At 37.4% G+C, this 16,087-nt stretch overlaps 2 protein-coding genes across 3 annotated transcripts in view; both read right to left on the reverse strand.

Moving 5' to 3' along the window:
- The window catches only part of LOC113043363 (inactive phospholipase C-like protein 2), a 52,410-nt gene extending 48,422 nt beyond the window's left edge, over positions 1-3,988 (reverse strand). The window contains exon 1 of the mRNA XM_026202700.1: positions 3,055-3,988. Coding sequence (XP_026058485.1) covers positions 3,055-3,348 — 294 coding nt within the window. The 5' untranslated portion in view covers positions 3,349-3,988. The remainder of the gene's footprint in view (positions 1-3,054) is intronic.
- Positions 3,989-13,319: 9,331 nt separating this feature from the next.
- Positions 13,320-16,087, reverse strand: part of LOC113043382 (signal transducer and activator of transcription 5B-like) — a 72,947-nt gene continuing 70,179 nt past the window's right edge. The window contains exons 18-20 of one of the 2 annotated variants that reach the window (XM_026202727.1): positions 15,528-15,579; positions 14,619-14,723; positions 13,320-13,856 (exon numbers count right to left, since the gene is read on the reverse strand). In XM_026202727.1, coding sequence (XP_026058512.1) covers positions 13,733-13,856; positions 14,619-14,723; positions 15,528-15,579 — 281 coding nt within the window. In that variant the 3' untranslated portion in view covers positions 13,320-13,732. The remainder of the gene's footprint in view (positions 13,857-14,618; positions 14,724-15,527; positions 15,580-16,087) is intronic. The other variant, XM_026202737.1, reaches the window with a different exon arrangement.

A 16,087-nucleotide genomic window follows, 5' to 3' on the forward strand; every position in this document is an offset into this window, starting at 1 on the left:
TATTATCATACCGTCAACAATATAAACTACAGCCCGAAGCCGTTATATACCAGTAAGCCAGTCACTTATCAATGTCATAATTAATGTTTGCTCGACACCAACTCAATTACATAAACACTAGGTGTGCGATTTGTAATAACATAATCAGAATATGTCACATTTGTTAGTACGCCGTGGCCTGACTTCACCTGTTGTTTCCTAATATGCAGAGGCGTGTACTCTATGTTGCTACCGGGTATAGATATTTTTCCATTTGTCAATAACATTTGCTCGGTTTAACAGCATCTGATTTGATTAAAACGCTCCTGTGTTCACCCAACCAAATACACAACAACCCACACGCAACCCTCTCCCTTTCACTTTCTCACTTTCCTGCAAACTATTGATAAAAATCAGCCACTGCTATTCTCTGGGTGGGGATATAAACTCATAAGCAAGATGGTAAATAGATTACTAACAGCAATGTCATGAACGCAAGCTTTTTGAGCAGTGATTTAACAGAAGCATGATGCATTTGTGACTGACACCTCAGAGATTTATAACCGTTAATCATTATTCTTGCCTGGAGGATGATGCAACTATCGCCTTCCCGATCAACCTCAACGGACACCAAGGACGATGATGATGCAGTTTTATGAATTGTTCTAATTCAATGACATAAGAGAGGTTCGTCACAACTATAACGATAACAACACAGAGAAACAATATTGTTGGAAACACTATCAGAACATTGACAACCAGAATCAGAATTTATGCAACTTAAAGCTTTTAAAGCAGCAGATGACAAAAAGACAGCACACGCTTGTAATAAACAGAACAATATTGTGCATTGGTGTGGGCTCTACTACAAGTTATCGTTATAGTTCTTGGTGTAAACGGGCCTTTAGTCAGGATAACTCCCCTCACAGGTTATAAATGCCCTAAAAAGACAAGGACACCAGACTCAGAGCACAGGTGAGGAGTAGGAAAGCTAAAAACTAAGACAACTCTCTGGATTGCTTTGGCCCGGGGCAGTTTGACTGGAGGATCTGTTCTAGCAAGTTTAACTAGCAGCTAAAGGATAAGTCGCTGCAAGACGGTCACTTTTTACTCACATCTCAATAACAGATCACATGCTACATGAAAGCATATTGCATGACACCTGGAAAATCTCTGCAACCTAATCATAGATGAATGATCATCCTCAACTGAGGGACGGAATAGGTCTGATATAAAGAGAACTGCATGATATTCCTGAGCAAGACAGCAAAGTCAAAACAAGTCCTGTGGTGATTAGACAGCTAGTCTGGGTAATGGAGATTCAAGTATACGAAAGTTGAGGCACCTTATAATGACACTTAGATTCTCTTCATCAAGTGTCTTGAGTAAATACCGAATGCTTGTTTACTTCCAGTCTGCTAAATCTTCTACACAAGCACCACACCAAGTCTACTTTGAGTGCTCAGATGTCGGCACATTGAATATTTCGCTGGTTTCTCTGTCATACTGGTCTTCTTGTGGGTGCCAAGACACCCACACGGTCACACAGGAATTCAATAACGTGAGGGAATGGGAGAGTAGCATGCTGTTTTGTGTCAGTTGCTAAGCAAAGTGAATCAACCCAATGTCAATTTTGACGTTAGGCTCCTGGTTCATCTCAGACAGCAGCACTGACCCACAATGACACAGAGGAAAACAGACCCTGCATTAAAACTTAAGGGATGATGAAATTGTTTTCTATCTCGAGCTGTCCTCAAACTGTCGGAGTCTTTTCTTTTTTCCTCCTATCTCGTCTTTGACTTGAGAACTATCTTTTGATTGGCAGGATAAGTAATTAGTCAAAGTTCCCAACAGGGGGAACTATTTTTAATTCTTTGACAATTAAAACACTTCATCATCTGTTGTTGACTGGTGCCAAATGACAACTGATCAATCGTATAGATTCATTGATTTAAAGCCTTTGGTTTGTGCCGACATCCATTTCAAATTCAAACCATTGTGCAGTTCAGACCCTGTGTATACTAAAATAAATAACTTTTCCACTTAAAACACCACTTGACAGCTGTCCTTGCAGTTGTTAACGTTGGCTTGTACCCTGCAATTATCATTTGCTCAAACTCACTTTTATGAGATGAATGGGGGAAAAAAAAGAAAATCGGCCAAACACATATCAGCCAAAAAAAATCAGCATCATATATCTGCTGCCCTGATTTCTAAATATCGGCATTGACCAGTAAAAACAAAACAAAACAAAACATTTAAGTCAACCTCTAATATATTTTTTTCTAAAAACCATACATTTCCATACAAATCACCACCTCATAAATGTCTCATGTTTTCTCATGAGATTGGGTTGGAAAACCGATTTGACCAATATTTTTAACCAATATTACTTTTTTTGTAAAGTGCTGCCTAAAAATATGACCTAACTATGTGTTAATTGTTGAACCGCTATTTGCTCAACATGAAAAAATAGCATTCAAAAGTAAAGCAGCTTAATTATTTAATTATTTTGTTTAACAACACAAAACGAATTAGAAATTAATAGTTAAAAACTTTAAAACGTTTCACAGCCATTTTAAAGGAGATTTCCAAGCTTCCACACAACTCAAAATAGTCCTAGTTAAATATAAGTTTGCATAAATATGAATAAGTCACAAATAATAATTAAATAATTAAAACTAACTGACATTTCCATAATGTATATTGTTTATATGCTGCAGCCTAATAATTATTGATTGCTCAAAATAATCTTAAAAAACATAAACTCTGCAAATCTGTTATCTGATAATTAATCATAACATTAATTTCTATTAATACTGGTTGAAAAAAATATAATAATAGTATTAACAAGAAGAAGAAGAAGGTTGGTCGAGATCTTATTGGGTATAAGACGTTCATGAGATATTCCGAGATGTTCTAGGTACATCTCAATTGATTTTGGAACACGCACGAAACATAGTCTACTACTGAAACACAATGTGTTTGCAGAGCAGTGGATGTTGCATGGTCATTTGCATCGCTGCAGAGCTATGAAAGTCCTCGGTCAATAATAAAGTGATGACACTCACTCACCTTCATAATACCGCAAGGTGGATTCCCGGTGCCGGTGCACCTCTCTGCAGAACTGTCGCGGATTCGGGTACAGATCCGCGGGCTGCTGTGCTCCCTGTACCGTCCGTTAGAGTACACCCCCTCGGCCCCGTACACCGGGTGCCCAGCCACCGACGCGTCCAGGTATGTCTGGTAGGAATCGCTGATGTTCAGCGTCGCCGCTGCTGCCGCTAGGTCCTGGGTCGGGGTGGTCGCCTCGGAGATGGGCTCGTACAAGGGTCCCGCCACGGATTCGGAAGCCTGCGGCTCAGCCATCGTGCGTTCTGCTGTTAGCTACGCCAAAAAACTCACCCTCGGAGTGAGTGAACCTTTGGTTTTAAGAGCCCACGTCGAGACAAACAGCCATCGGAGTACCGTGCGACCGAGTAAAACCGTAAAATCCATGAACTAAGAAGGCACCTCACGTCCTCTGCCAGCCGAGGTGGTGAATTGATTGTGCAGGCGGATAGATTCAAACACCCCTCTCCCTCCCTCCCTCTCACCCCTCGTTGCCACTAGGAGAAAATAAAGCGCACAGATGGCGCTCGTGCCGTGTCCTGCCGGTGGGCGTCCGTAACTACCGAGATTATAATACAGGGTTATGAGAGCCAATTAGCCTCGTACGGTCCCTTGATCGCCAGACACCCTGTAAGCAGCGATGGAAGGATTTCCGTTGTCTCGGTGTAGTCAGTACGCGTTCAGTCACTTCTGTACTGTGCCTCCAGCGTCTCTCATGCGTGACCGATCAGAGATGACCGAGGATGGTTGTGACTGGAGTAAAGGCACATTTGGAGAGACAGGTCCTGCCACTTGATTTGCAAACTATCCCATCACACTTAAACGGAACCACACAAAGCCACACACACACGAGCAGATTTCCATAAACATGCTACTCAACTCCTCCCAGGCTGCCTGGGAAAGAGTGATAAACAAACGCGATGCCTCTGTCTGTGGTGGGCTACCGTGAAATTATCCAGTAATTGCCCCTTTTAAAGAGGCAGACATAGATGTTTTGGTGAACAAAGAAATGCCTAATTGTCTAGGAAAATAAAGAACTACATAAAGTATTAAAAAAAAAACATTAATTTTATTAAACTAAAAGGGTATCTCAGTCTTGTAATGTCAAAGGCAATTTAAAGTTTCAGGCAAATAAACAGGAAATTTGTATTGCACTTTCAAAGTTCAGGAGATTTAATGCCATCTCAACTATAATTACTTTATTTTAAAAAATTCTCAGATTTTTCTCATAATTTTTTTATAGTTGTTTATAATAAATGTTTGTATAATATTTATACATTTTATATAAAATTTTATGTGTGTGTGTGTGTGTGTGTCTTTTAAATGAGCAATATTACAATCGTAGATGTGAGATATGGCTGTATATCAGTTGTGATTCAGCCATAGGCACGAGGCCACAGGTAATCACAGCATGCCGATATACAGCCACATCTTATGTCTGTGAGTGTGATATTGCTTTTATACAAATGTCCAACGTCAAAAGTGTGTAAATATATAATGGAGTGTCTCTAAAAACCCTCTTTACTACTTCCTTCCGCCACGGATTTAAATCTCAGCAATTTAACAGCTGAGCTCTAGCCTCTGTTACTAATTCGAAAATGTCACTTTAGAGATAGTAACGAAGGAAAGTTGAGTCGCTTCATTGAAAGCTTATTGTATTATGAAGAGTATTATAACAGATAGAGATGAACTGAGCGAGTGTGATTACCTGTGTCTTATACAGCATTCATTCTTCAGCTCAATCTCATATTCACAATAAAACATAGTTTGAATGTTCGCTGAAGAAAGTGATATCTTTGTCGAACTATATTTCACTATATTTCACCTATTAAAGGGTTAGTTCACCCAGCAGTGAAAATTAGGCTGTTTTACTCACCCCTGAGGCATCCTATGTAGGTGTATATGACTTTCTTCTTTCAGACAAATCCAGTCTGACTTATATACAAAATTGTCTTTGATCTTTCAATCTCTTTTATTGCAGTCAGCAGGTGATGCATTCCTTCGGTCCAAAAGAAGTTAAATAAAAAGCACCCTTCCATAAAAAAAAGTGTCTCACTCAGCTCCAGGGGTTGGACAAAGGCCTCCTGTAAATAATCGATGCGTTTTTGTAAGAATAATATCCATATTCAATTGAAAGCATATTATAGCACCGTATTGCCATTTCCCCAATGCTAATATCCAGCAAAAATAAGCCCAATAAATGCCTGCTCATCATATGTGGAGGAATCCAGCGTCTGACTAACTTTTTTTTGCAGCAGCTGAAGCAGTGAGAGCAGCTCAATTCAGGCGAAGATCATGCCAATTCAGAAAAAAAATATTTAAGAAGAAATGTTCTGGAGTCAAAGCCATATCCTTATCTAACAGGAATGGTATGTCATGAGCAAGCTGAGACCAGAAGGGAAAAATTGAAAGGCATTCCCCCAAAAATGTAAATATGTATCAAGTGCTTTCTGAGGACATGAATTACATAATTAGGAGATGATAGTGATAGATGCATATAGAAGCATTTTAAAGGGGACAGATAGAGGCTATGCATTAGCCAATATTTTAGTCTAGGGTGAATTTGAAGATAACACCTTAAGTTCATACTGACATGTTTTAAATGCAGACTTCTGATTGAGAGATTGTGATCTTTTAATTTATTCTAGCAAATATGCTGATATATTGATTCATCCTCAGAACTCTGAAACACTGTGGAATGTTCCTTTGACCTCTGCTGTTTTTACACAGAGCCAGTGATATTCACTCTCCCCTAAACCTGACCTTCACGCAGACCTTTCTTGATTTTTTTCTGCATCCCAGACCCAACACACTTACACATAAAGGAAACATGTGCACTCACAGACAAAAACAGAGAACGGCACAGAGAGGAAATTTTTATACTATCAAATTATATCCTCCAGAAAAGCCAAATCACATTAACTGGTGATGGCATGATCGAAATCATATGCTCCTCTGCCTGAGCAGCCATTACAGCATGATTCATCACTTCCAGACTGCAGCAATCAAACGCTGAGCCGGGGCATTAAGGCCAGACAAGAGCAATATAACTCAGAACAAGGTCATTGACAGCTGACTAGAGGAGCATCGGCACATACTCCTGCAAACTGTATGGTATACGTCAGCTTTTCACATTCAGATCTGATGTTCCTGTGCTTTGGAAGAAAATGCAAATGGATTATTTATTTATTTTCAGACTAAGAAATTGGGATGATGGATGAGGAATTGACTCAAGAACAAAAGCCCATAATGCCTTCAGCACAATCAGTTGATGCCATCAAAACACTGCCTGGAAGCCATTCCTGAGAAACTATTTTCTGGGCCAAGTTTGACATTTCACAATGAAGCTCTTCTGTTCTAATTAGGCTGAGAAATGCTTCGGTTTCATACACTTTCTCTAGTACTGAATGAGGACAGTGGACTTGCCATGACCCCAAACCGTCCTTGCAGATGACGCTCCACCCCCACGATCACGATCATGAGCAGTGCACTGATTCATTAGGCCTTCTCCTGGAAATGCAGTGATTTATTGAATGGTGGGGTTGTTTTGGTGTGAGACTACTGGAGAAGGGTTGATGAAGAAAGACTGGAGAGAGAAAACCAGGAAGTTTATGACAGATAGACAGACCTCCCCCATCAAAAATTGGATCAGAAAAACGAGAGAAAACATTTCTCAGAACAGATTTTTCTCCAGCAGGCCACAGTTTTCTCTGGAAGGACTTTATGAGCATAACAAGAGTATGGAACGTGTATGTCGGGAGATCCATCAAAATTCTTTGGAAGAAAGAAGGGTAAATGTAAAACATCAGGCTGTCAACAACATCTGTAAACACTAGGGGTGTAACGGTACGTGTATTCGTACTGGACCGTTTCGGTACAGGGCTTTCGGTATGGTGCACGTGTGTGCAATGACCGAATGCGATATTTTGTGTGCTGAACATAGGTACATTTTCGTGTTTCCAAATGAACATATTAAGTGGCGGAAGTCCCTGTGTTCAGCGCAAATCCCGCCCTGCAGCTGATACTAAGACCGGTGACACACTGGCTGTGTGGCGTGAGCGTGGCGTTTCTGCTGCGTGACAGTTGCGTGACAGCTGCTTCGCGTTTTCTGTGTCTTTACACACTAGAACCGTGCCTGACGCGGCGCTGGCGCGCTGCTGCTGCTGTAGGTGACATAGAGGGAGACCGCCGACAGACCAGGATCTTGTCTTCACGACAACAATATCTATACTTCATGTTGAGCATAAATATAAAGCCTACTGATAAAGGACACCGTCAACAGTATTGACGGCAAAATAGATTATGTTTGACAGGTGCAATATGCCAGTGTGTCACCGGCCTTAGGTTTTCAAAAGGCATCACGCGAGTGTAAACATCACTACAACTAGGAAAAAAATGATTGTAATTCAAACGCAGCTCCCGTCGGCATTTAAACTGACCTTTGCTCTTAATTCTGATCGATGCAACGCAATAACGAAATCTGAGCAGGTCTAAAAACTGAAACTGTTGATGCTGCATTTAACACTTTGGAAAAGTTATATATATTTTTTAAATATGAGCAGGCCTGCAAGCTTGGATTGGTAATGCTGCACTGTAATCATAGTGATTTATTTATATTTTTCATTATATTTTATTATATGATATTGGTTTGAGACTGAGAGTATTTTATTAAGTGGAGAACTTTGCAGCAGTATTTTATTTCTTATTCTTTTTTTATTTTCTATATATTTGATTTAAAAGTATAAAAAAAAAACTATATGTAATTTGTAAACAAATTGTTAAAAAAAAGTTTATAGTAATAAACAACCTGCAGTTTAATGTTTGCATTTCTTTCCCTTACTGTACCGAAAATGAACCGAACCGAACCGTGACTTTAAAACCGAGGTACATACCGAACCGTGATTTTTGTGTACCGTTACACCCCTAGTAAACACACATCAAGTGAGGAAGGCAAATGAAAGTCAGCATGAAAACATTAAATGCATGTTATGGATCTCATATTGGGAATAGTTTTGACCTCACAATGTTTAATCACAATGCCGTAACTGGATCTTCCATTGAAAACGGCAGACTGAAAGCTCACGTTCCTCCACCAAGTTCATCTACAATACATCTCAAAGTCCAGAAAGCTATAGAACCAAGTTTTCATTACGTTTGTGTTTCATCACAGCTTTAATGTTGAAAATGCATGATGTACACAACAAATATACACTTATAATATAAGTATAAATCTATATTCCTCATACACAGTCTCATGTAACTGATACCAAATCAGGCTTAAAACAGATAGCTTTGGAATAGGCAAATACTGCTTAAAATGTTGTTAAATTTAAATAATTGTTAAATAATCTAAACCATGAAATGTACAATAGAACAAAAGGAGATCTTGCATAAAACAGCTTATTTGAAAGAGTCTAACCGAAATGATCAGTTTTGATGGAGGAGGAGGTAAAAGGCTGAACTGTGCTGACATACACCTGATATGGCCACACTTTCCCTTCTGTTTCCACCGGTGTTGCTTTTTTGAGTGCTACAGTCACTCCTGTCCTCTACTCAGCATTATTTCACTCATTTGAGTGAGACAGATAGGAAACAAAAGTGATACAATTGTATCACTTGGATCTCTCTTTAGGCAAATTATATAGGCTAATAATTTCTTACCACAATAACATCCTGACTGGAAAATATTTCAATCTTCCACCCTCCACTGATTCACAGCAAAACATCTCAACACAGACTCCACCCTGAACCCTCCATGCAAAGCCTCAAACAAAATACTAAACATTTACATATGAAAATACCCCCCCCCCCCCCCAATAAAAAATGTCACAGGCTACAACACTGTAAAATGTATATGTGCAACACACTGTAATAATAATATTAATTTTTTAAAAATTAAATATATAATATTCATTTTAAAATTAATTGTTATTTCGAGACGCGTGGGTAGCGGTAAAAAAAAATTCTAATGATATATATATATTAACTATTTTCATGTATTATTTTTACTGATCAAATGTAAGAACTGTACTTCTGAAAAGCAAAAGTGTAAAAGAAAGTCAATGGTTTGAGAGAGAAAAGGGTGTTATTTCCTGTCAGTGAATGAGGAATCGAAAGCAACACAATTTCTCACAAATCTGACCTTGCAAAATCTGAAAACACTCAACCCGATAACCCGAAGATCTCTTCAACACTATACAATATTTTATATTTAGGAAATAAAAACATTTTATAGATAGGCCTACAATAGCATGTAATCAGCGCACTGCTCGTATAGAAAAGACACTGAACGGCTACAGTGTGAAAACAGACAGCTCATGAAATTTACCAAGTTTAACAGTTCATTCACAAGTTGTGTTTCAGCGACGTCTGGTGGTGAAAAGCGAATAAATTAATATATTTCGATTACTAGAGGCAGACAGACGCACAGTAACACACCTACGAATGGATTTTTTCGTTAAAAACTGTTTTGGTCATTCCTGTTATGCAGTATCCTTATCTAAGTATACAATTTCTCAAAAATAAATATGTTTGTTTTATAAATTAAGTAAGCTAATTTTTAGGCCTATATTATAATGCACACTGGACTGTAGACTGGAAGCACTTGTCAAACTCAGACACTTCATTGATTTTAATTTGAAATGATTTACAAAGTGACAAAAAAAATGAACGGGACTGAACATGCCAAGATGCAAATAAAGAGCAACATTTCGCCATTGCTGAGCAAAGAGGTATTGAGAGATAACTTGCGTTTGAAGATTGCCTATTATTATTTTATGTAACTTTCGAACATAAGAAAAACGAAGAAATTGCTCAATAATAACCTAAAAACGATATTCTTAACGCTTTGTAGTTAATAAATTGCCTTATGATATAAGATGAGACTTAAGAAAAAGGACAATGTAGCCTACTCCAAAAATGGAAACTTATGATAAAAATATGATTAAAACGTCAAGTAGCGTAGTTAATAAATTGCCTTATGATATAAGATGAGACTTAAGAAAAAGGACAATGTAGCCTACTCCAAAAATGGAAACTTATGATAAAAATATGATTAAAACGTCAAGTAGCCTACATTATAATTTTTAAATTCTGAAATTGCCAGTTGTTTTCTTTTAGATTTAATATTTGGTCTAGTCTGTAATATTCATAGCCTATTTAGCCTGATATAAAATCAATATAAATCTAAGGTGTGTCCTAATTCAGGTTAAAAAGATATAATGTCCAATTTTAAAAGACATGAAATGTAATGAATAAATACAAAACGTGTTTAGGTTTGGTGGCACTAATTGTTTCAGAATGTACTGGCAAAGATGAAACCCAATCCGAGTTAGGCTACCTATATCTTCTGCCTTGACTGAATTTTTCGTGTCACTGAATTAGATTTTTTTCTCAATACCTGTTTCTCTCCAGTAGGTCAAAAAGCAGATCAGCTGACTCTGTTTCATCTTATGGTTAAGCTTTTAGTGCAGTACCCACCTGCATGATGCTTTTATTAAGCACAGGTTTCTGTCTCCAAGCAACAAATGAGCCATTTCCTCAAGCAATATTCTCTTTGCGATTAGAGACATAAAACATTTTATATATATATATATATATATATATATATATATATATATATATATATATATATATATATATATATATATATATATATATATATATATATAAACTACGTCTGAAAGGATAACCATTTTCCTGAGAGGAATGACTTTCACACATTTCGACCAAAAGAGGGGGCAATACTTCATTTTAAACTGTCGTCAGAAACCCGCCCAAAAGAATAGGCTTTACGTTAATTTGATGTAAAACAATTTGCAATAATTTTTCAATCTAATAAGAACTTTAGTTTCCATGTTTATGTAGATATATTTTTAAGGAATTATAAAATTATTTTAAATGATCAACCATGCTTTTATCTGTGCGCGGTACAACGAGGTTCGTTTCGCGCCAAGTTTTCAAAGTTATAACTTATAATATAAGTTATGGGTAAATGGTAAAACTTTGTAAACAAAACACATACATTTGTGAGAAATATAAAAATATAACGTTAGTGAAATGAAAATAAAAGTCAATTATTTTTCTATTCTGTTTTGCCAACCTACTCTTACCAAGAACTTTGAAGAGACAATCTTAGTGTTTCTGTCAAAAACAGATTAATAATATAATTTTTTCATCATTTGTGTGTGTTCTCTCATATATACACATGATTTTAATGCTGAAAGTGTGCGAGAATGGCTTAGATTTCGCAAAAAGGACTGATACGGTTGTTGCATGTTGACTAAATTTTAACACTCAGCATCCATTCTTGCAGTGTGGCATTAATGTGCCATCTGGAAAACAGCTTTGAAAACCAGGGTTGTAATGTTTTTCCCATTATGCATTGTTCAATATCATGTTTTCACTGACAGACACTTTAACTTTTACATTTGGTCCCCTGAATGTTGAATATTTTGTTCCATTCTTGCTGACAATTGTCCAACAACTGGAGCCCATAAAGGGGAATGTCTGTTTCTGGTTCATGAAGAAAAATACAAACTCTTGAATCTTCTAAGAAACATGCTATTAGGAAGAGTGGTTGCCAAGTGCACAATGATTTTTCTCTCAAGTCACTTATTCAGAAACCATTCATAAAGGACCGGATAGAAAGACTACAGATAGTTTGTAAAATGTCAAGGTGCACAAACTGTTAGATGGTCATGTAGGGAAATCACACCAATTATTAACCCAAGTTCATTCAATTCTCACAGGAAAGACAAAGTGCTCACACTACTTGTGCTGGAGTCCAAATTATTATTATAAAAAAAAAAAAAAAACTTTATTGTCAATTCAATTGCTCTTCTCTACATCCAAACATGGTACGGACACAAGACAGAGCAGAGCTGAACATGCTGACACACACACACACACACACACACACGCATTCACTCTCTCACAAACACACACACACTGAGACCTACAGTGCGAAACAGTCTACACATGACAAATCAATTTGCAAACAAATACAATAAAAAAGATAGAGAAAAATCACACGGCTTCCTATGTGTCTCTGCCATGACAGAGAAATAGAGAGGGGGAAAAAAACAACATCCACTGTGAGAAACAATCCATCCTTTAAAAATGAATACAGGCATCTAAAAGGGGGCGTAATTAGTCAGGTCTGCAGATTACACATACAGTAAGCACACAGAAAACGTGTCTTCGTGCTGACTGTTTGGCCTTTTCTTCCATGCAAAAGCTCAGCTGAAATCTGCAGTGAAACTACTGAGATGGCAGCGACCGACCCCTTTGTGCCGATAATAGTTTTGAGTACTGATTTTGGATCAGTACATCAGGGCTTTTACAAACAATCGGACACAGTAAAGCAACGTTTTGCCCTACACAGACTGATGGAGCCATCAAGCATCCTACAGTAATAAAATAGAAATATGTTAACAAAAAAAATAAATTTTGGATATAGGTACTTTCTTTTAAATGTGTCGTTTTTTTAATTTATATTTCATTATTATTATTATAGGTATTTTACATCAACTGTATGTCAGTGTCCTGAGTGGCCTAGGCCTCTGTGCAGGCGTATGCAGAGTGCGAGAGAAAAAAGATGCAGGTCGGTAACAAGGTGACATGCAGAAATGTGAACCTATAGGACGGCCAGTTAGAAGCACACGAGGAGCAGCATGTGTAACCATGATGACGGGTTCTCCTGTTTTGTTCCGAGAGGGAAGTGTGAGGACAGATGAGGTAATCACCTGTTGCACTGGAGAGAGACAGATGGAGAAAGAGAGACGGCCTGTGTAGTGTAGCGTGAGCCTAGATGCTCAGCGGACCATGTGTCTCCATCGCTTCTCATGGGACGGATGCGAGCGGGCGCGTGTGCGTTTCTCACGTGTGCCTCCGTTTCATCGATCTGAGTAACAGGTCGTGGTGCTGCCGGTTTGGATGTGGGTGTAACTTGCGTTCATGGTTCAGATTAAACACAGACGGTGAAGGGATGATTAAACCCATTCAGCCTGTCCGTGCTCATGTAGGTGCAACGGATGTTAACAGCCTTGCTGCAACCTAAACACTCATTAGTGTACAGAAGCGTTATATTGCAATCGTCATAGTAACAATAATGTCATCATCTGCAAGAAAGCATTCATTTAAGAGTGCAAAGGATAATATGCATTTACTTCAGATGCAATATATAGCTGAACACCCTCAAAATAAACCATAGAACAGTTTGAAAACCAAAAATGTTCCTTACAGTAGTAGATTTCGGTTTAAGGGTTTCACAGATTTGTTCTGCGAAAAGTCAATTTGAAACAAAAACTAATACACGCACAAAGAGAAAGAGATAACATGCATCTCTCTCGCTCGCTCTCTCTCTCTCTTTTTCCTACAATACTGTTTGATGGTATTTAATTAGAGGAAGGCTCATTGTATTTTTCTTCTTCCATTAGCTCCTTTCTCTTCTACAGAAACAAGGGATGGGGGAAAGAAAAAGAGGTGCGGTGAAAAGAGAAAAAAGAGAGATAGAGATAAAGCTAAACTGAAAGTCATAAAGACCCACACTGGGAAACAAATGGGGGAAATAGACTAAGAGTAGAGGGAGAAAGATGTATTTTAAAAAAAAACATTGTTAAGGGAGAAGAGTCACAGAAGGTCATGACTGCTGGCCGCTCCATTGGCCCTCCATCGGTCGACGGAGCAGTTCCTCTACATGCCTCGCTACATCCATGGTGTCGTCCAGATCGAAATCGCCATCAGCGTCCAGCATAGGGTCTCCACTGAGAGGGAGAGATTGAGTTACGTTAAGTCATTAGAAAACAGTAATCTAGATGATTCCCATCTAATAACATTAATCCCATAGTATATACAGCACATGTTAGAGGGTTATTTACTATAATAGCTGTTATTATATATTACAGCATGTGCTGGTCTAGAAGAAATAAACATATTTTCTGTGCTGCTTTGAAGGAAAAAACTGAAGAATTGATTCAAGCATGGTAAAAAAAAAAAACTCACCAATTACTTTACTACTACTAATAATACATGTTGGCCTTATTATGGTGCTATTATTTATATACTATTGTAGTATTTATTAATCTTAGCTAGCTTTTATTTTATATATTCAGTTTTCATTTTAATTTGAGTAATTTTAGTGTCATTTTTAGTTGTAGTAATTAGTGAAGTGAGTGAAAGTGACATCAGCCAAGTATGGCGACCCATACTCAGAATTTGTGCATTTGACCCATCCAATGTGCACACACACAGCAGTGAACACAAACACACACACACATTTGTGCTTTTTTAATATTTCTATTTAGCTTTAATTTATATATTTTTTTCTTCAGTATCAGTTTTAGTAAAATTAGTACTTATTAGTAATATTAGTAGGCTTATTTTATTTCTGTTATTTGCCAAAGCAGCATTTCTAATTGTCTACAATATTATATTTTCTTTTCTTTTCTTTCAAGGATAGTTCTGGTTTTAGTTAACTGTGACAAGCCAGATGCAGAAACACACAGAATCCATATTTGTGTACTCACATGGGAGGATAGAGTCCATAGGCATGAGGCTGACTGACAGCTGGAGATGCGGCGTGGTCCATGTAGGTGGGGTTTGCTGCAGGGTCAGGGTTAGGTGTAGCAAACCTGCATGAATTATTTAACATCATTAGTTTTATTCTTAGTATTATTTATACACTGTAACAGTATTTATTCTTATTTGTAATTTTCATATTTTCATTATTATATTGTACATTTGCCATTGTTTTTTCCCAGTTAAATTTAATTTGAGTAATTTTAGTCTTTCACCATCAACATTTAATTTCAGTTAGTTGCAACATTTCTCTGTTTTTTTATTTATAAAGTTTTTCATCTAATATTGAGAAATGAGTTTAAAGTCTGTTATATATTGAAACAGCTTCCTGTAACGATTCCGGTCACCTTACTTTTCTTTCTCTCCCTCAATAAAATGTGAGCTAGCTCCAAAAATAACTAACAAAAGACGTTCAGCTCATTTATTCTGCTCAGCTCTAGTTCACAGCTTGCTACTCTCCACACAGCTCTTGCTAACCCTCAAAATTAAGTACTAGTTTGATAATGACTACCTCAGAATGCTGTATTATCTGAGTCTGATGGTGTATGACTCCCTGCTGTGTATGACCGAAGTGAAAGGCTTGCTAACAAGACCAACGGGGTCATCCACCTATGGATAAATAATGCTGCTAATGAGGCTAACAGAGCTAAGTATATGCTGAGGTGTACGTGGAGTCTCAAGAATCCATGGCAACCAATAACTGCCCACAGAGTCAGGCCAGCGCTAATATGATAGCGTGCAATTAGATTTATCGCTCGGAGCTTACTGGTTAGCTCTTGAATGTGAGAGATGTGAAGATCTGTACAGAGAGGTCAGAAAAACACACAGAGACAAAGTGTGTGTGCGCGTGTACTTACTCTGGAACTACTTGTTTGATCTGTGGTTTTACGTATCCGTCCACAGCTTTAGCTAGAGAGATGGGAAAGATAAACAGATTATTCCTAAACCATGACATAACACTGGCTCACATTATGTTTGTGAATGAGAACATATCTATCTATCTATCTATCTATCTATCTATCTATCTATCTATCTATCTATCTATCTATCTATGCATGTAAAGTATGTGTTTATGTGTGTGATATTTGTGCATATAAATCATTTTAAATCAATATTTTAAGAAATAATTAAGTATATATACACTACCATTCAAAAGTTTGGGCTTGCTAAAAAGTTCATTTTTTGAAATGTCAAAGCGAACCAAGGCTACATTTATTTGATCAAAAATACAATATTGTGAGCTATTATTCGAATAAAATTACTGTTTTCTTTATTAATATACTGTATTTTAAAAATAATTTTCAGCATCATTACTCCAAATGTCAGTGTCCTGATGTGTGCTCAAAAATCAATTTTAAAAACAGTTGTGCTATTTAATATTTTTGAGGAAACTATGATTTTCATGATTCTTTGATGG

The sequence above is a fragment of the Carassius auratus genome, chromosome 3 (genome assembly GCF_003368295.1).
Source record: "Carassius auratus strain Wakin chromosome 3, ASM336829v1, whole genome shotgun sequence".
In the NCBI taxonomy this organism is placed as follows: Eukaryota; Metazoa; Chordata; class Actinopteri; order Cypriniformes; family Cyprinidae; genus Carassius; species Carassius auratus.